The sequence below is a fragment of the Mesocricetus auratus genome, unplaced genomic scaffold, assembly GCF_017639785.1.
Source record: "Mesocricetus auratus isolate SY011 unplaced genomic scaffold, BCM_Maur_2.0 Super-Scaffold_100007, whole genome shotgun sequence".
In the NCBI taxonomy this organism is placed as follows: domain Eukaryota; kingdom Metazoa; phylum Chordata; class Mammalia; order Rodentia; family Cricetidae; genus Mesocricetus; species Mesocricetus auratus.
This window is the reverse complement of record NW_024429191.1, coordinates 54,158,576-54,182,719: the sequence shown is the minus strand read 5'-3', so window position 1 is coordinate 54,182,719 and position 24,144 is coordinate 54,158,576. Positions and strand designations below refer to the sequence as shown.

The window sequence follows — 24,144 nt, the reverse complement described above, 5'->3', positions numbered from 1 at the left end:
GGTCTTCTGAACACCGAGAAATAGCCCTCCCCAGGACAATAAAGTTGCTATTGCTGACAAACCCCTGTGGACTGGGTTCAGCACCTAGGGAACTGGGGCCAGAGACAACTCTCTGAGCTACCTCAAACACCAGCTTCTCTATGAAGTACTGAGCCCTCCCCACCCCAGTCTGTCTTGCATCAGCACAGACTCTTGGGTTTGCACTGCCCGCGCTAGGCCTCCTTGGTCCAGTCATACCAGATGTTTGTGCAAAGCCAGAGAGCGCCCTGTGCCACGCTGAGCAGCCTCTGGTACACAGTCCATAGTACAGCCACTGCTTCCTCTTTCTCTTTTCTTTTCTTTTTTGAGACAGGCACTCTACATAGCCCTGGCTGTCCTGGAACTTGGTATATAGATCAGGCCAACCTAGAAGTCACAGAAATCCAATCCACCTGCTTCTGCCTCCTCAGCACTGGGATTAAGGTGCACAATACCACACCTTACTTGGTTTCCTATTGTTCCTAAGTAGGCCTCCCTTTCTCCTTTCTTCTGTAGCAGCAAGTCCCTGACTGCCTTCTAGGGCCCTATTTCCCCCGCCCCCAGCACTCACAGGGAAACCGTGTTGGCAAACACATATTGCTTTATTTAGTGTTTCTCTGGATTGCAGAAGTGTCAGCAGTGGGCTGAGAACCCCAGAGGGCACAAGAGGGAGCTGGGCAAACCCAAGGCCCTGTGCCGTTGAGAGAAGCAGCAGAAAGAGGTGATGCCCCTGCAGCTCCTCCAAGGCTAGCCCTGGCCCCATGCTCCCATGTCACAGAGGTGCCCGGGCCAATAAAGACCCTAGAATCCTTAAATTGGGTCTAAAGTGTGTGTGTAAGAAGGTTGCCATCCTAAGGCACAGACCCAGGCAGAAGACACCTCCCACCTGGTGGCTCCCAAGGTTGATTGCTGGTCAGAGAGCCTGGTGCAAACTTAAGACATGACCCTCGCTTGATGAGCCTCCCGAGTCCCTGGGAAAGGCAGTGCGGTGTGCTGAGATTAGGGTGACACTTAGGATTTGCCCAACCTGCTACTAGGCAAGCCTCCCTTCTGCGGCTCGCCGGTCACCAGCTCTGTGATTCCAGGGGCCTGGACTAGGCGATTTCTCTGAAGTCTTCCAAGCTCTTAAGACTTTCCCCCACTCCAGGATGCCCTCAGAATGAGGTGGAAATATTACAAACTTTCTTTTTAATGCTGGGGATTGAACCCAGGGTCTCATCATGCTTAGCACCGGTTCTATCACTGAGCTACACCCCAGCCCCTAAAAGGGGATTCTTAAGGCAGGAAGACGGGGCAGGCAAAGGTGGTCTCAGCCTCCAGGTAGAGGTCAGAGTGGCCCACAGAGTGGCAGGTGGAAGGACAGACAGACAGACAAGGTGCCAAGGGAATAAGGAGAAGAGGCTTGCCAGAGAAGAGGGCCCCACAGCCCAGTCCACCCAATCTTTTAGCTACATTCCTTACCCTGTCTGAGTCAGGAAAACACATCCAGTGTGTTTAGGGTAGGAAAACGGCTTTTTAAAAAAATAGTTTCCTATAAAGCATCAAAAAATCTCAGCGAAAACCTCAGTTAAAATTCCCTTCTCTCAGATATTTGGCATCAGCAGAAGGCTGGCCTGGTCTGCTCAGGCCCCTCCTTTTCTATTGCTGTGGCCCGGCCTGGCCCATTCCTGGGTTAACTCCCTGGCCCCCCATCACCTCATGAGAGGGTGAGCAGGAGGCAGGAGTTTGCAGGTGGGCTTCGGGGGTATCCCTGGATCCCTGACTGGAAGCTCGAGTCTTTGGTAACTGGGAGGAGGGGAAGGGAAGAAGCAAAGCATCAGGAGTCAAGAGAGGTCCACTGGTGTCTTCATCACCGGGAATTCAGCCGCGGGGCCACCTGTTGGGGAGAAGCCCAGTGGTGAGCAGAGGAACTGCAGATACTTCTAGGCTGGAGCCGATAGTCCTATAGTGGGTTAGGGAGTGGAGCAGCCTTGGTACTGAGGCCTTTTCTGCTCCCACAGCGATACCTACTGCTCTGGCCAGAGTGCACTTCCCCACAGGTGCATCACCATTCCCTGCATCTTCCCCTTAGCTGTCATTATTATAAGTCTTTTGTGGCCCAAGCAGCCCCTCTCTGGACTTAATGGGCAGGCAACAGGGGGAAGGGGACACATATTCCAAGGAGGGCTTGGCCATCAACGACTCTACCTTAGACTGGTCAGCAAACCCCACTCACCACAGCCAGATGGCCGTTCTTAGCCTTGGTGATGAGAAGCTCCGAGCCAGATGTGAAGTCAATGATGCCATCCCTGCCTGGACCCCCTGCGAATGTGATGCTGGAGGCAAGGAAGAGCGTGAAGATTTGTTCGGAGAGAAGGACCCCCTAGGACGGGCCTCTCCCTGTGTCCACGAGCCACCCAACGAGCTTTACCTGCCCTGGTTGATGTTGATATTGTTCACACGATCAGCACTGAGGGCTGTCTTGGTTAGTGTCTCAATCACATGATCACTTTGCAGCACCACATCTCCCTGTTGAGCAAGATGCAAAGTGAGTCAAGCCTTGGGTGGGGTTAGAGGACCCCCTCCACCTCCTGAGCCCTGATGGGCTACCTTCTGCTTATTGTCCTCACGCTGCACATGAAGCACAAACAGGCTGTCACTCAGGCTACTAACAGAGATCCCTGAGAAGAAAGGGCAGAGGTCAGGGAGCAGCGGGCAGACCAGGGCTCCTTCCCACCCCTGCACGCCTCCACTCTGGCTAACCGGTCAGGTTAGTGTAGTCAATCCTCTGCTTGACTTTGGCATCCTCCACGATAACCACAGCATTGGGTGTGAGCAGCAGCTGCCGGGAGCGAGGTTTGTAGCCCTTGCGGTCATATTTCACCACTGGCACAGCATACTAGAGACACAGAGCAGCGTGAGGGGCAGGGTAGGGCTTGAGGACGTCCAGGGACAACTTCCTTGCCCACTGCTCTGACCGCTGGGAAGAGGAACCGTGAGGGCTAGAGTTGCAGTGGGTTCTTTACCTGGATGGGCTCAGAGCCCAAGGCCTGAAGCACTCTGGGGCTGATCTCCTCTGTACCTGCAGCCAAGATGGGGAGGGGGTAGCTGGGTAAGGCCAGGAGGAGACAGGATGGTGGGAGGCTCAGGGGATGAAAAGTGGGGAGGCTTACCAAGACGTGTGCTAATGAAGAGTCTGGGGACACTCTGGGGATAATTGTCCTTCTTGCCCTTGAAAATCTCACTAGCCACAGCCTTTTGCTGCAGCTGAGGAGAAAAAAGGGTTACAGTGTCAAAGGGCTGGGGACCATCTGGAGGGCAGACCCAAAGCTTCCCCATCAGCTCTCTAGTGCCTGCCCCAACACTCCCATCGGCTCCTCCCTTCCTTACCTACTGTCCCCACCAAACAAGACAGGCCTGGTTTTGGAAATGATTCCCATCAGGCCTTCAAGCCTTAGATTGGGGTCCAGCTTAGGATCGTGTAGGTGGCTCACTGCTGTGACAGGTTCTGTGAGCTGGGGGCCATCATTATTATCCAACACCATGTGTACACAAGGCACATCAACCACCGACGCTAATCAGTGCATGTGAAACTGGACCAATCAGGGCTCTGGGTAACTTCTACCAACGAAAGCAAGCTGGCCCCCAACATGAGTTCTGTTTGCTTTTCCAAACTTACTGCAGCCTCCACTTCCTCTAAGAAGCTCAATGAGGCCCTGGCCTTCTGAGGCTCCAGTGTTGACCAGGTAAAACGCCCCCCCCCTTCTGCTAGCACACTTCCTGCAGTGCCTGCTGTCCCCAGAGCCCCTAGGAGTGAACACTTGCTGCCCCTGCTCCCCACACCTGCTGCTTCCACTCAGGGCTGATACTCCGGCAGTATTTCCACACCATGTTCTTCATGCACAGCTCCCGTAGCAGCTCTGAGGCCTGTGGGAAGAGCAGGGTCAGATCCTTTCCAGATTGTATCCATTACCACTGAAAACCACCAAACAGGCCCCTCAAACCAGACAGTCCCTTGGAGTGTTTTCTCATGGCCCAGCTCTGCTTCCTTTCCCTGCTGAACCTCTCCCTGGCCATCTCTCCAGAGACATGATAGGAAGACCACACAGTAAGTGCTTTGATGGAAGTCCCTAACTCAGCATAGAGGGATCCACAGACCTCTCTCAGGGCAGGTGGGGGCGTGGGCCAGGAGGTGTCCAGAACATTCCGGGGTAGTTGCCGCCTCAGGTTAAGCAAAAATGAGGTGCGCACGTGATCCAGAAAGAAGGCATTCTCAGGGCAACGGGGAGCATGGCGTAAGATGAAGCCACGGATGAGCCTGGGGGTGGTGGACCAGACACAGCTGGGTGAGGAACCTGACAACAGACCCCCATACTCACCTTGATCACCCCTCGTGGAACCCAATCGCTCACCGACGGATAGTTTGGGCGGCCCACTTCCTCTTGGCTGCCTTTCTCCGGCCCAGCGTGCCACGCCACCACGACTGGATGCAGATGGCTGTGGATGCCACACATCACTGACCTGTCTCCCACTATGGTGGTCCACTCCACCCATCCCACACATCACTGACCTGTCTCCTCACTATGGTGGTCCACTCCACCCATCCCATACATCACTGACCTCTGTCTCTCACTATGGTGGTCCACCCATCCCACACATCACTGACCTGTCTCCTCACTATGGTGGTCCACTCCACCCATCCCACACATCACTGACCTGTCTCCTCACTATAGTAGCCCACCCATCCCACACATCACTGGCCTCTGTCTCCCACTATGGTGGTCCACCCATCCCCTAGACCCTGCCCCTCCAAAAGGCTCCTGGGACCCCACACCTGATCGCTTCACCCGCAGGAATTTCTGCCGCCAATGAAAGCCCCTCCAGGCCGCCTGGATCTTGGTGGCTGTGGTTGGGGAAGATAATTAACTGTCAAAGCTCAGAACCCTTAGGTGAGGGCCTGGCACGGTGATTCCTACTCCTCAAGATCCCCACGGCGGAGTGCTCTCACCTAGGCTCTGCCGTCGGACTTCTAGGGAGTCCTCTGTGGCAAACAGGGTCTTGGGGAATCGGATGAAGATCTTAGTCCTGGGGGGACAGCAGTGATCAGCCTCTGGATGCCACCTCCTTCATCCTCCAGGCACCGGGAACAGGCTCCACTCACCTGCCCATTTTGTACTCTTCTGGCTTGTAGCCGAGGTGTCTGACCAGCACTGCCACCCCATCCTGGGGCCGTCCTGCCCACGTGGGCCACGTCTCTGGGCACAGTGACTTGTACCTGGGGATGGGAAGAGCAGGAATGTACTCAGGCAAACCCAAGTCAGAGTCTGCTCTGGAGGCCCCTCTGCTTTGCTGGGTGTCTATAGGTACTCCTACTCATTGGTACATGGTTCACATGCCTAAGGGTCCCCATTTTAAAGATGGGGGAACTGAAGTAATTTCATCTGCCTAAGGAAGAGATGGGATTCATATCCTGGTTGGCTCAGGTCCTGTCTTCTAAATAATCACAAAACTACAACACTTTCTCTGAGCTTTAGTCACTAGTCTCTAGAGGCAGCCTGCCAATGTGCTTCTCACCAGGGGCTTCAGGAGGGTGGGGTTGTGTGCATGCCTTGTATCTTCTTTTCCAACTAACCTTAGGCCCTTAGTGTAAAATGGTTCCTGCCTGGGTCCCAGAGCAGCTGAGGGCCTCTGAACCCTCATATCTAAACTAGAGCAACGAATGCCCCTCCTCCCTTGAAGGTTCCAGGACATTCTCATCCTCCCACCTTACCCATCCTGGTGGGCTGACCCCACCCACCTCTGTAGGAAAGCCTCATATTTGCGACGATAGGCAAAGCCAGCTCTACGCACTCGCAGATTCTCCATCAGTCCCAGGTACTTCACCTGGTGTCGGATAAGCACCTCGTCAAAGCGACCTGAGAGGAAGATAACGAGGATGGTCCTCAGGCTTTCACTGACAGGCAGTGACAGCTCACTGCTCGTGGGGCCAGAGAACCCACCAGGCTGTTTGGCATCATTTGGCTTGATGCAGCGGATATAGGCAGGCTCCTTAGACTTCAGGATCTCCACTAGCTGCAGGAGGCTCATCTTGAACTGTGTGGCAACCTGGTGAGCCAAGGGGGCATAGGAGGTTGGCTGGGGCTGGACTGAGGCCCCACCTTCTTCCCATCACCCCTGCCTCACTATAGAAGGAGCCAGACTTCACCCCACTTCCTTTTAGCTGGTTAGAGACCTCAGCTTAGAAACCCAGCTTTCCCCCTCAGGTCTCCTGGCAATGCCACATCACACTTTTTTTTCCTTTTCCTAGTGCTGAAGAACAAAGTCAGGGCCTTATGTGTGTTAGGATAGATCCCACCACTGAGATACTGCCCCGCCCCCTTATTTTTGAAAAAATTAATCAGTCTGAAGTAAAGTGCATTGGGGAAGACGTGGAAATGACCCGAAAGTGAAATTATGTCAATAGGAGGCAGCAGGAGAGAAAGGCAGTCCAGGCAGATGGACTCAGGGAGCTATAATCCTTGCAAGGATTTAAGGAACGCAGAGACAGTATATCAGAGAATGGTTACACTGGAGAGACTAGATTTTATCTTTAGGCAAACAGAGCCCATGAGGAATGTGGCACAAGGGAGTGGCAACGAGATCTGTGTTACATTATTTCTACAGCAGCTGGGTGGTGGCGGCGGCGGCACACGCCTTTAATCCCAGCACTTGGGAGGCAGAGGCAGGCGGATCTCTGTGAGACTTGCCTCGTGCTACAAGAGCTAGTTCCAGGACAGCCTCCAAAGCCACAAAGAAACCCTGTCTTGAAAACCAACAACAAAAAAGATTACTTCTACAGCATCTATGTGGAAGATGGATTGGTAGGGGCTGGTGGAGAGCTGGGAAACCACGGAAGAGGTCCACTGGCTCAAAAGACCTATAACAGGGACTGACCTGGAACAGTGGTTATAGGGGCAAAGGAGAGGGAGTTGAGATGTATTCAGGCAATAGAAATTGGCATCACCCAGCTGGAAAAGTCCCTGGCCTGAAGGACTGGGTGGAGAGTGGTCCCTGTCACAAGTCAGGAAAAGAAAAGGAAGGAGGCTGTTCACAAAAGGGTCCACTTGGGGTCATCACTGGATATAGAATCCAGAGGCAAGCTACAGAGTAAGAGTAGAGGAGGGTGTGTAGGTAGGTATCCTGAGAGGGAGATATTGGCTTGTTGTGGAATATTTAACTATATAAAGATGTTACATATGCTTATATTGCAGAATATCACTTTAACTATGTAAAGGTGTGCTACATTTGTTTAGGCTGCATTTGTTTAACTATGTAAAGGTGTGCTACATTTGTTTAACTAAGTAAAGGTATGCTACACTTGTTTAGGCTGCATTTGTTTAACTATATAAAGGTGTGCTACATTTGTTTATGCTACATTGTTTAATGATGTAGAGCTGCATTGCTTTGTCTGCCTAAGGCACCTAATTGGGCTAATAAAAAGCTGATTGCCAAGAGGGATAGGCGGGGCTGATGGGCAGAGAAAATTAGGAGAAAGAATCCAGGCTTGAGGAGAGAAGAGAGAAAGAGGGAGAAAGAGAGGGAGATGCCTGGGGCTCACTGGAGAGTCAGCCAGCCAGCCACCAGTCAGTCAGACATGGAGGAAGCAGTGAAATAAACCGGAAAAAATGTAAAAGCCCCGAGGCAGAACGCAGACAAAGAGCTAGCGAGAAACAAGCCTAAGGTAAGGCCGAACATTTATAATCAATAATAAATCTCCATGTCACAATTAGGGAACTAGTTAGTGGCCCAAAGAAAGTCTGCTACACTGGCTGGAAGAGGAAGCGGCTCAGGCAGAAGATGGGGAGGACAGAGACAGGACAGCAGAGGCAGGATCCTGGAGAGGCGCCACAACATCTCTCCCTCTTGACCTGGAGGTGTGAGGACCTCTTCTGGCTCAGCCCAATAGCTGGCCTCTGCTTGCATGTATTGAGCTCTTGCTGCCCCCAGCACCCTCCATCGGGTCCACTTGACAAACACTCATTCTCTCACCTCAAAAGCTGCCTTCCTGAACTCCTACCTCTCCACTCCCTCAGGCAGACTGCTCCCTCTCTATGGTACCCAAAGCATCCATGCACCTGGCTGTGAGATTATCATCTATTTGATTCTGATTCCTCAGAGCTGAGAGATTGTCTGCTGACTAGACAGATACACACAATTGCCTACATGGGCTGGGGTGACGTGGGTACCCATACAGAGAAGCAGGTAGATACACAACAGTCTACAGGTGGAGAAAGGTGGATACATGGGTATGTACTTACAAACAGCATCTCTCTCTCTCTCTCTCTCTCTCTCTACACACACACACACACACACACACACACACACACACAAATACACAAATAAATGTAACAGAAATGGGGGGGAGAAATAGGCAAACATGGTTCCAAGAGCAGCCTCCTGCAAACACCCATGGACGCACACAGGGGTGTTAACCACACTCACAGTCACAGTGACAAGTAGGCTGTGATCTGCACTCAGGCGCGCGCGCGCGCGCACGCACACGCACACACACACGCACACACACACACACACACACACACACACACACACACACACACACACACACACACCACTCCAGTGTCATAGCCTCCATACCGTCTCTGGCCGTTTCTTGTCACTGAGCTCATTCCTGTCAAAGCACTGGCTCATGATGGGGTTCATCGAGCTGCACATGGTCTGTGAGGCAGAGGAGGGGTCACAGGGTTGAGCACAAAGCCAGAGATGCACACAGAACTGTGGGTACCCAACCCACCTCAGCCCGCCTGAGTCTTCCTCACCTCCTTCAGGTTCCGGAAGAGAAGGTCATTGTTTTTGTCCAGAAACCCTGAAGGGGAGAACAAATGAAAGGTGACAGAGTGCCCCCTCCTTGTCCCTGTGGGATCCAGTGTCAGGTTCTCACCAGTCACACTGTAGGTCACCTCTCCAGCATAATGAAGAAGGCGGAACTCCCCTCGGCCTAGGGATTTCCTGGTCTTCTGGTCAGCAAGCTTGTGCCTGAGGGTGACAAGGACAGGAACTACAGACTTCTGACCTGGGGCATGCCCCTGTCAGTTGAAGAGTGAAGAGCCATCCAGGAAGAAGCAGCAGCCCCAGGGCTGTCCTACAAGTTGACACAATGTGGCAGACCATGAAGCTCAGAGCAGTAGACAAACTTGCCCAGAGGACAGCCTGGCTCCAGGAGCTACAAGTAGGAACTTGGGTTTAAGACATGCCAGTCAGTCTTGGTTTAGGGTTACTGTCATTTATTGCCTCTGGCCACTGCCTAGCTGTTTAGAGGGTGGTAAAGCTGTCCTCTCCATTTTCAGAATGGAATCTGTCTCAAAAGATTGCTTAAATCTGTAGCCCATTTTTTACTTTCAAGAACTATTTTGAGCAACTACCCAGAGATACAGGTGACGATCTAAAGCACAAAGATGAATGTGGTAGCCTTGCCTTCACATCAAAAACCTGGAGGACGGGCTTTGAAGTAGCTCACCGGTAGGATGCTTGCTTAGCATGTATGAAGCCCTAGGTTCTATCATCAATATCACAGAAGAAAACAAAAAACCCCCCAGTGGGGTAGTGGTGGCACATGCCTTTAAAGCAGAGGCAGATGGATCTCTGTGAGTTGGAGGCCAGGCTGGTCTACACAGCAAGTTCCAGGATGGTCAGGGCTATGCAGAGAAACCCTGCCTAAAAAAACCAAAACAACTACTGGGTGTGTTGGCACATGCCTTTCATGCTGGCACTCAAGCCATGCATTGGTGGCGCACGCCTTTAATCCCAGCACTCGGGAGGCAGAGGCAGGCGGATCTCTGTGAGTTGGAGGCCAGCCTGGTCTACAAAATGAGTTACAGGACAGTCAGAGCTGTTAAACACAGAAACCCTATCTCAACAACAACAACAACAACAAAAACAAACACAGAAAGAGACAGACAAAGACAGACAAACAGCAACAAGAAAAACCGGAAAACAAAACCCTGGAGAGGCTCACTGTGGCTCTCAAAGATGGGTGAGAGCTGAAAAAGCCCCAGGGGTCATAGCCCTTGAATAACATATTTTGAAGAAATTTTTCCACTTGATGACACAGGAAAAACTTCAGAACATAACATTACTCTGAACCTCATGCACAGTAAGATCTTGACTTTGGAAAAAAATGTATAGGAAAAGGCAGGAAGGAAATGCCTGGAATTGTTAACAATGATGACCTCTGGGTAACAGGGTCACAAGAGGCTTTGCACACATTCCAACTCTCTCTAATGAGCAGTATTATTTTCTTTCTTTCTCTCTCTCTTTCTCTCTTTCCTTCCTTCTTTCTTTTTTTTTTTTTGATTTTTTTCAAGACAGGGTTTCTCTGTGTAGCTTTGGAGACCGTCCTGGAACTCCCTTTGCATTCCAGGCTGGTCTGGAACTTAGAGATCCACCTGCCTCTGCCTCCCATGTGCTGGGATTAAAGACGTGCGCCACCACCGCCTGGCAAGCAGTATTTTCATAATCAAGTGAATTTTTCTGTTTGGTATGATGGTGCATGCCTGTAACCCTCGAACTCAAGAGGCAGAGGAAGACAGGATCAGGAGTTCAAAGCCATCCTTTGCTACACAGCGAGTTCCAGGTCAGATTGGGCAACATGAGACCCTGTCTCAAGAAATCAAAACCATCCAGGCATGGTTGCAAACACCTTTAATCCCAGCACTCAGGAGGATCTCTGAGTTTGAGGATAACTTGGATCTATAGAGCAAGTTTTAGGACAGACAGGACTACACAGAAAAATCTTGTCTCAGAAAAAACGAAAGAGGGGGAGGGAGAGGCAAATAGACTAGCCAGTACCTGATATGGTGGTGAAAGCCTTTAAGACCAGGGCTCCAAAGGCAGAAGCAGGTGTTTCTCTAAGTTGTTCCAGTGATATTTTGTCTCAAAACAAACAATAACCCCCCCAAAAAAATCCCTCTATATGCTTCCTTCCTTCCTTTTTTTTTTTTCTCTGTAGCTTTGGAGGTTGTCCTGGAATTCACTCTGTAGACCAGGCTGGCCTCGAACTCACAGAGCTCCGCCTGCCTCTGCCTCCAGAGTGCTGGGATCAAAGGTGTGCGCCACCAATGCCCAGCTCTTTCCTCTTTTGTTTAGATACAAACGATCTGACATTGTGGCACAAGTTGACTTCAAACTTGCAGTAATCCCTCTCTCTCCACTTCCTGAGTGCATGAACCATCAAGCATAACCAGAAACAATTTTTTTCATATACTATTAGCTTTTTTTTAAAGCAGAGTGTCTCTATGTAGCTCTGGCTGCCCTAGAACTTGCTCTGTAGAGCAGGCTGACCTGGAACTCACAGATTCTGGCTTGTCTCTGCTCAGGAGTGCTGGGTTAAACGTATGTGTTTCATGCTTGGAAAGGAAACAATGATCATGGCTTTTGAGTCCAAAAGCCCTGGGATTTTCATCCAAAACTCTACAATCTAAATAGATAACCTTGACCAAATGAGTGAATTTTTCTGAGCTTTGGCAAGACAGAACACAAGAAATATCCTTACAGGGTGGCTTAGGAGATGAGCTGTGCCCAGTTTGTATGCTGGGCTTACGAACTTTAGAGAGAGCCCTTTTGTTTTTTGTTTTGTTTGTAGGCAGGATCTCATGTGGCCTTGAATTTGCTATGCAGCCTAGATGGCTTTGAACAGATCCTAATGCCTCCAACTCCTAAGTGTAGGACATTCCTTACACAAAAAGCAATTTACAAATAAGGAAGCTTAAAAAAACAAACAACTTAGCAAGTTTCATTCTCAAAAAAGACTTAAGGAAGAAGGTCCAACAGTGGCTTTTTGTTAACTGTCCCCATCATCACTTTCTCTGGTGATTAACTTGTGGTTAGTGGCTTGTTTTGTTTTGGGTGCTGAGGATTCAAAAGGAGTCCTATGCATGCTAGGTAAGTCCTTGACTACTGAGCTATGCCTTCAGCTTCACGGCTGATATTGCCATTGTGGAGGGAGCCCAGCCCTTCCACAGGTTCTGTGGAATATGAGCCCCTCGCCCCAGAAGCCTACTCACGTCAGGAAGTGGGGGTGGTGCTTGACAGTGTCCTCCAGCTTCTCCAGGAAGGTCAGGTCTGTGGCCTCCCCAGGACGCAGGCACTCTTCATCCTGAAGGGCAGAACACAAGGAGAGGGATTTATTGGAAAGATGATAAATACACAGGACACCATGCAAGAAGCCACAGCACAAGAGAAAGGGGCAGAGCTTAGGGAGCCCTAACAGCGCCTGCAGTCTGGGCCAGTATCCTACCTTACCCTGCCCAGCCCCACACTCTGGCCCAGTGCACACACTTGGGAGACAAAGGAGGGAGACTTCCTGGCTGCCTCCCTGCATGAGACTAGAAGAGCAGAGGATGTACCAAGATGGAGATGATGCCCTTGAACTTCTCCTCTACCAGGTCACAGATGATCTTGTTGTTGAAGTACTGGACAGGTTCCCACTGCACAGAATGAGAAGGGCATCAGTTATAGGGTTCCACACTCTCTCCTGGGAGCCCCAATGCCTGGCTCCCCATGACACTCATGCAGGGCACCCCAGGCATGCACGTACCGCGATGCCCTCTGCCTCGTATTCCTCCTGCTCAGACTTGAGAGTCAGCTCAATGAAGAGCTGCTGCAGCTTCTCGTTGCAGTAGTTGATGCAGAACTGCTCAAAGCTGAGGGGCGGTGGAAGAACCCGCAGCAGTGCCAGGAACACAAGGCCGGGGACAGGGAAAGGACAGGATCAGGCACAAGCAGCAGGGCTAAGAGATGCAAAGCAGGACCATGGCTGGGAATGAGAGGCAAGGGACAGAGGAGAGGGATAGGACACGGGCATTAGCAGACAGACTGGCAGGGAGTGCAGGACTGACCTGTTATGCTGAAACACTTCAAAGCCGTAGATGTCCAGGAGCCCAAGAACTGTGGTGCTTCGCCAGCTGGGGCTCTCAGCATCCTATGGCCAGCCAGTCAGCAGAAAGCATGGGTCCCCAGGGTCTGCCCCAGCTCCCAGCCACAGGCCTCTCTCACCACCCGCCTGCCTTCCTTGGAAGCAGCATGGACTGCATACTCACCTTAGAGGCCAGTGACCTGTTGATCTTCCTGACCAGCCAGGTGAAAGTGCGACTGTACACAGCCTTGGCAAGAGCATCCCTGGCGTATGCTGCCTGTTCAAGGTTCAGTGGGCTCAGGAGCTGCCACAGATGATAAAACAGGAGATGAACGCCACAGATACCCTTCTGCCCTACTTCCCCTCAGACTCAGGCATCGGATAAGGGAGTTCTCACTACCCTGCCTCCTGAGCTCCATTAAGCTGGAGAGCGGTGGCGTTATTTAGAACACCATAGGGAAGCTGTTACAGGGGCCTCATTCTTGGAGGTGGGAGCCCTGGCCAGCTCACTGTACCCGCTAAGCTCCTGCATTATGCCCCTGCGGCACTACTGAAGACCCTTGTAGACAGGCAGAGGGGAACGAAAAGACGAGGCTCCCCAGGACTGGCCGCACCGCCAGTTTCTGTGGCCATCTGAGTCTTACCTCCTCCCCCTTGGCAATGATCTTCCTATGAGTCAGGGCTTCCCTCAGCGTTGTGCCTTCCACACCAAGCAGCTGCCAAGGGCGGGCGGGCATAGTGAGGAGTTGGTTTCTCTCGCCTCAGCTGTCTTTCCTTGCCCCCTGCCCACCACACTCACCCTAGTCAGATACTTGAGCTGGTTCTCCGTAGTAACCTGGGCATTACTTTCCTCATCAGCAGCAAAGTGGATGTTGCCCAAATGTAGGACGCTGGCCACAATGCTTAGCAAGTCCTGAGGTGGCAGCAGAGGCACGTGGTGGTTATGAGGTCAGGGCAGTGCACAAGGACAAGAAGGAGATGCTCAGATACGGCAGGGGATGGTTGGTAAAGCACTCAGCAGGGGAAGGGAACTTGAAGTAGAATGGGTTCCAAAAGAAGAGGGTTAATCTGGGGGGATGGGGGGAGGGTCCACAGAAGAGCCCTAACCTCCACTTCATCCTCTGTGAAGTCAATGACTGACAGTGCCTTCCTGACAACCTTCCAGTCACTCTTGTCGTTGATGGAGGAGACTTTGGCACACTGGCCCTGGAGAAAGAGCATAGCTGGCTGCCAGCACTGGCACTGTGCCCCCCTGGGTGGCGCCAACCCTGACTGCCAACCACTCACCTTCACCAGGTACAAGTAGCTCTGGGGGTTCCGTTCCAGGCCCAGACGACGAAGAGTCTCCTCCTCACCCCCCTCCAGTAGCTGGTAGAAGACATGGAAGTTTCTTTCTCCATGATTCTGGTGTACCACTCGTGACTTTTCCAGGAGGTAACTGAGGATGTGGCCTCCCACCGGGGCACCCTGTGGGCAGTGTGGGGGAACAGGGCTGGTTAGCTAGATCAGGAGAAAGGACCCATCTTCCTCTTTCTCTCCTGTAGTAGACCTGGGCACTAATTCTAGCTCTGCTACTAGGTAAGTGGGCTCAGGGACCCATTCTGGCCTCAGTTTCTTCATTTAAGAAATGGACACAAGGCCGGGCGTTGGTGGCGCACGCCTTTAATCCCAGCACTTGGGGAGGCAGAGGCAGGCGGAACTCTGTGAGTTCGAGGCCAGCCTGGTCTACAAAAGCGAGTTCCAGGACAGCCTCCAAAGCTACAGAGAAACCCTGTCTTGAAAAACCAAAAAAAAAAAAGAAAAAGAAAAAAAGAAATGGACACATACATAGCTTAGTGGTTAATTGGCACCTGCTCTCACCTCTGTGGGCATACACACATGCGGTGTACACACACACACACACACACACACACACTTTAAAAAGAGAGAGAGAAAGAGAGATCAACTCTCTCTACTTCCGAGTCATACTTGTATGCCTGCCAGGCACTGCAAATTTAACAAGCTTGACAGTGCATTCCAGCTTCCCCTCTCCCATACTACCTCCTGCTCGTACCACACCCTCCCATCTTGATCAGTGGCAACTCTGTCCTGCAAGTTCTTCAAGAGGAAAGGTTGCGGTCCTCCCGGAAACCTTTTTTTTCACCTACTTCCTATATCCAAACAGCAGATCCTGCTGCTTTAACCTGGAAAACATCCAGAATCCAACCTCTGCTCATCACCTCTATGACTACCACCCTGATTTGAGACACCGTCATCTGTCACCTACATTATTACATCAGCCTCCCAACCGGTTTCCCGGCTTGGCTGGGTTCCTCTATCATCTACTCCTAACAAAGGCTAGAATGACCTTTTCAGTAGGAAAGTTGCATCATGACAAGCTACTATTCAAAACTCTCTCATAACTTCTTTTCACTTAGTTGGAAAAAAAATTCTTGCAGAGCTCTCTCTGAGCATAGCTTTCCTGTGGATTTAAGGTACTTGGTTTAATTCCCACACTAAGGCAGGAAGAAACAAAACAAAACAAAAATTTTGTAAAGATCTAAAAGGCCTTGGCTTCTCGCTCCTGTTTTCTAGGTACCTTGCTTCCTCCTCCAGCTTCTGGATTCTCTGTAGTCTTTAAACACACTAACAACTCTACCTCTGCAAGGCCTTGGTCCTCACACCTACCTGGCCTCATTCCCCCAGGCATCTGTATGCTTCTCCCCACTCCCACCAAGCCATTACTGAAATGCAACCTCCCAGTGAGGCCTTCCCTATCTGCTTTAAAACTGCAGACCCATATGTGATGGTGCACCCCTGTAATCCCAGCTACTCAGGAAGATGAGGCAGGACAGTCGGGAGTTTAAGGCAGTCTGGATTACAAATTGAGACGATCTCATTTTTCAAAAAATTGCAGCAGCTCCAACCTGTATCTTATTTTCTGCTAAGCCTAAATTATTGTGTTTCTATTTATCACCTATCACTCCAGGAGACAAGATCTGTTTGACTAAACTGCTCTAACAGCAGCACCTGGAAGAGTTCCTGGCCCACAGTGAATACTCAACAAATACTGAACCTACTGAATGGCAAACCCAACCCCTCCTAATGCTTTAATACACCCACAGGTACCTTGAAGTCAAACTGCACATCCATGTACTTCCCAAACCGGCTGGAGTTATCATTCCGAAGAGTCTTGGCATTTCCAAAGGCCTGGGTGTGGATGGGAATGTGAGGGAAGCCTAGCATTGTCTGCTTGTCCTACCCTCTCCTCAGGTGCCGCTGCCGTCCCCTCACCTCAAGCACAGGGTTGCTCTGCAGCAGCCGGTCCCGCACTGCACCACCCCTCTCAGGAGCCGGACATGTCTCTGCATAAAACTGCAGCAGTCTCTTGGTGGCCTCTGTCTTGCCTGCCCCACTCTCCCCAGAAATCATCACTGCCTGGTCCCGTCGCTCAGTACGAAGCGCCCGGTACACAGTATCGGCCACTGCAAACCTGGGGCAGAGGTTTGTCAGGGAGTTCACAGGGTGGGGAAGTCCCATCCATATCTGATTGAACCACGCTTATAAAATTTTGGGGGTGGAAATTCCTTACAGAGCAGACCTGCACAGCTGAGGAGGGGGCCAGGTTCACTCTCACGTGGAGGTCTGAAAGGATCACTTCAGGTGGGGTGCTAGCCAGGTGGAACATGTTAAAATAGTTAAAGGAATAAGTCATGGGTGTGACTTGAGGGTCCTGGAGGACAGGATCCAGAGTTTCATCTACTGAGAACTGAGGTAACTTTGGGGTGAGCAATCACAGGATTCCCCACAGTTGTGAACAGTGAGTCACCTAAGGCAGGGGTCAGGAATCATGTCAGAGTGGGGGCTGGGTGGGGTCATCTTGCCTGATGATAGGGGAGGTCGCTCCTGGAAAGGTAAGAGAAACACTTACAGATGAGGTGGCACTTCATAGAAACTGACACCACGGTAGCGTTCCATATGCTGCCGGCTGTAGATCTGCAGGTCTCGGTAGGGGTTGACAGAGACCAGGACAGGGCCGATGTAGGTCTGGGGGACAGAGAAGGATTAGCAGCTTTTCCTGAAGGCTCCTGGTCCCTCCTCTGTCTGTTGCCCCAGCACCACCCATAGTTCTCACATAAATGAGGTTCTCCCGGAATCGCCGCCGGAGGTTCTCAATGAAGGCAGCCTCACTGGTGAAGTTCTCCAGCAGAACAAAGTCCTGCACCCCAACCCGGTCCCGGGCGGTCAAGGCACTCTCCATGGTCACTCGAACCCCGTCACTGCCCAGGGCCTGTGGAGAAGGAGCCACAAGACAAAGTCAGAGTCTGCAAGTTAAAGCAAGGCCCGCCTGCAGGATGTGGGAGGCAAAGGCACTTGGACACAGGCTACAGAACATGTTTGGGACATATGGCTGGGTCACACGGGCCGTGCACAAAGCCCACAGGAACACCAGGGACCCGGCCGACACAGAACAAGTGCATGGAATTCAGAGAGGTGTAGTTTTTTGTGGAGCAAGGTGGGTCAGGAGAAGGAGCTCTTAGGAATGGCAGAAAGAATGCTGTGTTGACCTTGGGCAAATCTCCTTTCTCCGGACTGCTTCCTCCTCAAGAAGAGGAGTGAGTTAGTTCAGGTGACCTCAGATCCCTCAGCTATGTGTTACAGGTGCTTTGGAGGACAAATGGTTCAGAGGAAATTCTGCAGACAGGGACAGGCCATTTCTCCTGCTCCCACCGACACCGGATCTCCAGGGATCAAGCAAGAGCTCACCTCCCAGGAGAGGGTTACTCCATGGGCCACCACCCCAGCTGGACTTGACACCCACCCCAGAAGGGGGTGGCCTGCCCTCCCTCAGCTGGAGACACTCCCTCGACTCCAGCTGCTAGGCTAACTCAAACAGTTCCTCCATGGTTGAGAAGCCTCAGGAGGTGGGGGGGTTCTACCAGGGGAAAACCCAGCCGCCACCCAAGGGTGGGGCATGTACAGGAATAGCTAGACCCTCATGCCATGTCCAGGGATGAGGTTTCCCTTTAAGGAGGGTCTGCGGGTTCTAGAAAGTGCTAAGGGTCAAGGAAGAGAAAGATATCGGGAATAGTTGCAAGAACCAGGGGGCTCACCAAGTCTCCCCTGCCCTAGTTGCCCAGGAGCGAGTCTCTGTTCCTAGGTCACCCCTAAGAGCCTGGGGCCTGCCTCCCATACACCTGCCCACCATTCACCCACCTACCCCGAAGTTGCTGCCAAACACAGCCGACCGCAGCTACCACCCCCTTGTCACCAGGGGCTACGCATATGGCCCTGCGTCTGAGCGCGTTTTTTGTAGCCTTCTCGGCCTCGGCCTCCTGACCTAGCAACTTTCAGGGACGTTTTTCACTAAAATTCCTGGGCCGCGCCTGCTTCCTGGCCAGCCCAGGAGGTGCTGCAGGCTACTGAGTGACACCCAGGACCCCCACCCTGCCCGCGCCCCTGCTCACCGACGCCCGGTAGCGCATCCTGCCCGACCTGGCACCCCGCTCCGCTGCCCGCGTTCTTGGTCCGGGCTTGGCCGCAGCGTCAGCGAGGGAGGGGCCGGCCCGCCCCCCGCACCGCCCCCTCCTCCCGCAGGCCCCGCGGCTTCTGGGGCTCAGAGCCTCGACCCCGGGGTCCCTCTCTGCAGCCGGCCTAACCCGGGCTGGGTGGGAGGGGGTCGCGGGACCTAAGAGGGGGCGCGCGAGGGGCGGGGCCTCCTGCGTGCCGCGGGCTCCGCCTGAGTCAGGTTTTCCAGGAGGAACGTCGTTAGTTCCAGGGTGGGGCCCGGAACCCGCGCGGCCGCCGCGTCTACACGGCCCCGGAACTCACTTCCGGGCTCGTATCTACAACACGGGGCCGGACACCCCGCGCAAGACCAAGGCTGAAGCCCGTGGGTCACCGAGGAAGCAGGATTTCCCTCCCCACCCCCAACCTCGAGTCCCGGGAAAGTTAAAAATAGAACGAAATGTCCAAATACGGCCGGCACGCCTGAACAGGCGGAGCCTCTGTGCGGGACACCGTCCACCCCCATACATGCTCCGGGAGGACCAGCTCCATTCTTTAAATCCCACTACGTAGCCCAAACTGTCCTGGAACTCAAGATCCTGCTGCCTCAGCCTCATGAGTGCTGAGATTACAAACCTGTGCCAGGATGCCCGGGAGAAAATCTCTTGAAAAGTCTCTTGCTCAGCAAAGAACACAAGCCCTAGGGCCAGGGATGGCAGCAGGGTGCATGCCCTCTTTTTCCTCGGAATGGTCTCTATAGAGACCTGAGTTTCCTGGGTGGCCAGCCATCTTCTGACTCTCCTGCACTTGCAACCAATACCCGTATGCTCCATCCTGAACATCCTTCTTGTGTCTCAGTGCCCCTGGGGCTCCTCTTATCTCTCTTCCTTTCTGGTGCCCCGTTCTCTCCACCCAGGCCATCAGCTGTCTCCCAGTACAGCTTCCAGTTGGCTCTCTGAAGGCACCAGCCCCTTTTAGGCCCGAGGTGTTGCATGAGGTGTGGGGTGGACTCTGGCTCAGTTGCCACCACTTGTGGCCTACTGATGTCTAAGAAAAAAAAAAAAGGAGCAAGTCCCATAACTTCTTAGGATAGACTGTTCATCTTTAAAATGAGGCTAAAACCTGCCAGAAGAATTGAGTTGCTTGAAATGAAGCGCTAAGGCACCGCCCAAGCCCTCAGCACTATGGCCCTCTTCCTCTTTCTCTCAGCCACGCTCATTCTATACACACACTAGGAGGTGAGTCCACTCTTCTTGTCTGGTGGGAAAAGCCCTCCCCCCGCCCCGAGCGCCTCTATCTGTCACTTGCAAAGGGTTCTCAAGTGCCTTATCTGTTTCTCGCCCGATGTTAAGAACCTGAAGAAGCATATGCAGAGGATACAGACTTGTTCTAGGGAGGAAAGGCAGAGTACGGACCCTAAAGTACTAAAGCGCCCCACCCCTAGGACCAGGACTCCCTGGGGAGGAGGTGAGCCCGCGACAGGTGCTGGCTGCAGCCTCGAGGGGAAAGATGGTTCATTACTTCGTGAACAACAGCTCAGCCTGAGCCACAAGCCGGGGGTGGGGGAGGCGTGAGGCGTCAGCTGGGAAATGGGGCCCTTTGGAGCGGGTCAGGGGAATGGGTGCCGCAGGTGGAAGACGGGTGAAAGACAGGGTCGGGGGAGCGCCCTCTATGATGCCCCGGGTTTAAAAGCATGGATAGGATACGACTTTCAGCATTAGAAGACTTAGGGAGGGATGGCTTGGAGTCCCCCTATGGCGGCCTCAAGAAGCTTCAGTGGAGTCTGGGTGGGAGGGGCGGGCTGCAGGGGGAGAGGCTTCGAGGCCTCAGTGCCAGCCCCGCCCCGCCCCGCCCCGCCCCGCCGCGTCAAGCGGCTGGAATGAGGGGAATCCGCGTGCGGAGGGGTCCGGCGGGCTTCACCCGTCCCGAATGGCGCAGCCGCATTCCTGGGATGCCCACTGGCGCCCCCGCAGCCACCGCCCCCCGCATCGGAAAGAGGGCGCGTCGCGGCCGCCCTGTGTGCCTTAGGCTAGCCACAGTTCGGGCAACCTTCTCCTGGCCTGCTCCACCTCTCTGGACAGAAGCGAGAGTCCAGGGGGAACAGAGGATCTAAGGGACACCGCCAGCCAGGCGCTTCCTGCGCGTTTTGAGCTTGTGTCATTCCCATCAGTGCCCGGTGCCACATCATGAGTTCTGTGCTGTTATTCTATTTTAGAAGGGGGAACTGAGACTAGGTAGGTGAGGTGCCTTGTTCAAGATTTCTATACTTGTAAGAGAGATGGGACTGAAACCCAGGACTCCTAATACTACGGCTGGGCTGCTCTGATCCCACCCAACAGTTAACAGGACTGCACTGACAGTTTTCCTCAGTGACCTAGGACAGGGACCTGTGTCATGTGACTACTGACGTACATGCTTTAGGGATGGCAACTAGGGAACTTTGGGCCACACAGAATGGCCCTGGGCTTTAAGGTTAGCTGCAGGCTGGAGTACAACCTAAGCCAGTGAGTGACCCAAGACTTACTTCCTAACACCTCTGGCTCTCCTCCCACGGGGCAGATGTGTACAGGGAATGGCATTCTGAGTCATTCAGTGGCCCTTACCTAGTGTTTCCAAGCCTCACCTCTGGTGGAGTGAAGGGCTGTGGGCAGCCCCAAAATTTCCCCCAACCTCCAGGGCTGGAGGAGCTGTTCTGAACAAACTAAGCTGATTCCCACGGAGTCAAACATGGCCTCTTGGAGCAGGGAAAACAAGCACAGCCTGCCTGGTAGCTCAGTGCTGGGCACAGGCAGCCACTCTTACTTGTTTGGTCACACTGTGTAACCCAGACTGACCAGAGACTCAACAGTCTCTTGTGTCAGCCTCCCTAGTGCTGAAATGACAAAAGTTCACTACCACACCTGGCTTACTTTAAGAGTATCAAATCCATTTTAGGTCTGAACCCAGGCTGCTCCATCAGGGGCTGTCAGAGGCTTCAGGGAACAGCGAGGGGAAGGGTTTTACTGACAGGGCCTGATACTCTAGCTCCAGAAGCATGGAGTTTTGGTCTTCCAGAAACCTATACCTGTGACTCCAGCAAAAATTAACAGAGTTTTCACATTCACTGTTCCTGAGAGTTAGGGCAGCATCTCCAGCTGGTAATCAGGACTTGCCATAAAACCGGTCCTTCTCTCTCCATCTTATACCAGTCACCACCTCCTAAAACCTCATTCCTGCCTCTCTATCCTGCTGGACCAAGATAACAGGCTTCTAACTGCTGCCTGTCTTCCTCCCACCAATCAAAGCTCCATAGCGGCCCGTGGCATTTACAAATGCAAATCTGACAGTTAACATCTCTCAAGTTAACGGAAGGGGGGTTTACAGAGTACAGCTCCCCAGGTGCAAAGCCTGCCCTTCACTCTCACTGCTTCTTGTCAAGCCTTGCGAATGTACTGTTTACTCCACTGTGCCTGTATGAATCTGCGACTGCATAGGTAGTCCCCTCCAGTCCCTTCTTTCTCCACACTTCCCCCACTACCACACACAGTCAGGAGGTACCACTGCAGCCAACCACCAGCCACACGGAACCGCACGCGTCCGCGTCTTTGCACCTGCAGCTCACTCGGCCTCCCCATCTCACTTAGTCATCCCCGAAGAATCAGCTCAGAAGTCACCTTCTCCATAGCTCCTTCCTAATTTCCCCTAACACACAACCTCCTCCTTAGCAAATCAAGTACTTATCGTCTGTTTCCTCGCCAGACTGCTCCGGTCTTAGCAAGCACTAAGCTAGGCATTCGTTGGAGATTCAATAACCCCAATGGTGGGCGCCTGAATGAATGAATCTCAGAGGCCAAGAAGCTGGCGCGTGCCGGAATTGAATAAAACAGTGGGCCAGCCATTCATTCTCCCATTCATCTCTTAGCCCCGCACCCGCCTCATTCCCACAAACGGCTCGCAGGGATCACCCGCACGCCTGGGCACCGGGGGCGAAGAACGGGAAGGGGCGGGGCTCGGCCAGTTTCTCCGGAACCCAGAGCAGGGAGGGCTGCGGGAGTGGCCCGAGAGGAGCACCGGGTGCCTGGATCCTGCGCCCGCGCTTTACCCCAGTGTGTCCCCGAGAGACTGAGCCGCAGTGCCTCCGGGTCTTGGGACCCTGCACCAGTCGGGCTGAGCGGATCCTGTCTCAGCAAAACCGGTCTGAGACAGCACGATCACAGCTCTGGCCGCTAAAGGTGCCCAGCCGCCTGCCCCTTTTCCGGCCCGCTGGCCAACGGAGGCCACCCGGGACCCTGCGTCTACGTCCCCTCCCGCGTGTACCCACCGGCTCGGTTCTTCGGGTGTTCGAACAGGGGTTGGGCTGGACGGTGTGGCCGCCTTGGGAGTCCGCGGCCCCGGCACGCTCTCCCCGCCCAGGGCCCGCTAGGGGCCGGGCCGCCGCCTATCGTCATCCCCTGCAAGGCCCAGACTCAGGCGCGCGCGCGCTTGGGCCCCGCCCCGTGTTGGTGGCTCTCCCCAGGGCCCAGGCCAGCGCCCGCCAAGGCTTGGTGCTGCCCTTCTGTACCAACTCGCAGGACTAGACGGATCATAGTTACACTCAGGCGCGCGCATACACACATTCCTCTAGTAGAAGACCAAACTCACGCTGTAATGCTCCGTGGAATACCAAATGTGGTTCTCTGTCCCTAGGCAAACTAGACCTTCGCTACACTGCCTTGCGTCTTGGGTCAGGCCTTCCCCATTTCTGATTTTCTGTCTTCACCCAACTTCTCGTCCCATTCTGATTGAATTGGACAATGCCAGTTGTGTGAGCCCGGCGGGCATAGGGAAGGCACTAATTGTACTGTGCGCCTACAACTTTTATACGTACTAGTCTTTTGGCGTCAGAGCACTGTCATCTTGCTATCTATGTTCAATTTCCAGCTAAGCCCATTTAGGTTCAGGGAGCTGGCCCAGGAATTCAAATCCAAACCTCTGATTTGAAAAAAGTCCTTCTAGTAGCCTACGCTCTCTTACCCCCTTCTTTCCACTTACTCCTTGCCCTAATGGTTTCTATCCCCATCAAAGATCAGAACAGGTCCTTACTGCTCATCCCTTTCCAGATGAATGTAGTGGAGGCCGCCCAGTCCAAGAGAAACCCTACCACCATTCCTCCCAGCCCAGAGTATCATCCCAGCTTACAAGTTTGCATGGCCTGTGGGGATGGACCACGCGGATGATCTCCCCTGTTGGTATCAGTTCTACTTGTAGTGCCATTCCGCTGTGTGGAGAGCCAGCCTGCAGAACGCAAAAAACTGCCCAGCGGCCCACTGGTCTGGCCGCTGCGCTGGCTCACGCCAGTTGGTTCTGCTTCAACTTCAGCCCCAGGGGATGTGGCTAATCCAGCTTCTCAGGACACAGCTGGTGCAGTCCAGGTCTGATTGGGAGGTCTCTTGGCCAGAGGGTTGGGGCAGGAAGAGGAGGGGCTGAAGGATGGAGGAAATGCCTGTTGTCTCAGGTAACCAGAGAAGCTGATGCATCCACCCATGAGGGACCCTGGGTTCCAGGTCAAAGGTTAGGAGACAACCCCCCCTCCCTTCCCAGCAACTCCTTGGCAGGGCTTCTCAAGCTGCCCTCTCCCAGACCAGCTAGAGAGCCAAATCACCATTCCTCTAATCAGAGGGCACATCTTTCCACAAGCCAAGAGGATTGCCCCTCTTGAGGTCCCTGCAACTCAGCTGCCTCTGAAGGTAATGAGCTTTACCCCACCTTTTAAAAAAGTTTGAATGTTGTCT

At 53.2% G+C, this 24,144-nt stretch overlaps 1 protein-coding gene across 3 annotated transcripts; it reads right to left on the bottom strand.

Annotated features, from left to right (window-relative positions):
- Positions 1-601: 601 nt before the first annotated feature.
- On the bottom strand, positions 602-23,740 carry Myo1c (myosin IC). 3 transcript variants are annotated; one of them, XM_040749160.1, is made up of 32 exons: positions 23,552-23,740; positions 17,022-17,177; positions 16,818-16,933; positions 16,181-16,379; positions 16,016-16,096; positions 14,195-14,374; positions 14,015-14,113; positions 13,707-13,820; positions 13,552-13,623; positions 13,092-13,211; positions 12,891-12,973; positions 12,590-12,695; positions 12,399-12,479; positions 12,057-12,148; positions 8,936-9,030; positions 8,814-8,860; positions 8,632-8,712; positions 5,997-6,102; positions 5,795-5,912; positions 5,159-5,272; positions 5,006-5,082; positions 4,832-4,900; positions 4,410-4,494; positions 4,156-4,315; positions 3,841-3,924; positions 3,171-3,264; positions 3,024-3,079; positions 2,761-2,896; positions 2,608-2,678; positions 2,429-2,526; positions 2,234-2,333; positions 602-1,894 (listed from the first exon to the last, which is right to left on the bottom strand). In XM_040749160.1, exons 1-32 carry the CDS (start codon positions 23,624-23,626, stop codon positions 1,868-1,870), a joined length of 3,192 nt encoding a protein of 1,063 aa, XP_040605094.1. In that variant the 5' UTR covers positions 23,627-23,740; the 3' UTR covers positions 602-1,867. The 3 variants fall into 3 exon arrangements, with proteins under 3 accessions (XP_040605094.1, XP_040605096.1, XP_040605095.1); XM_040749162.1 differs by lacking the exon at positions 23,552-23,740 and adding an exon at positions 22,695-22,842; XM_040749161.1 differs by lacking the exon at positions 23,552-23,740 and adding an exon at positions 18,355-18,489.
- Positions 23,741-24,144: the final 404 nt, after the last annotated feature.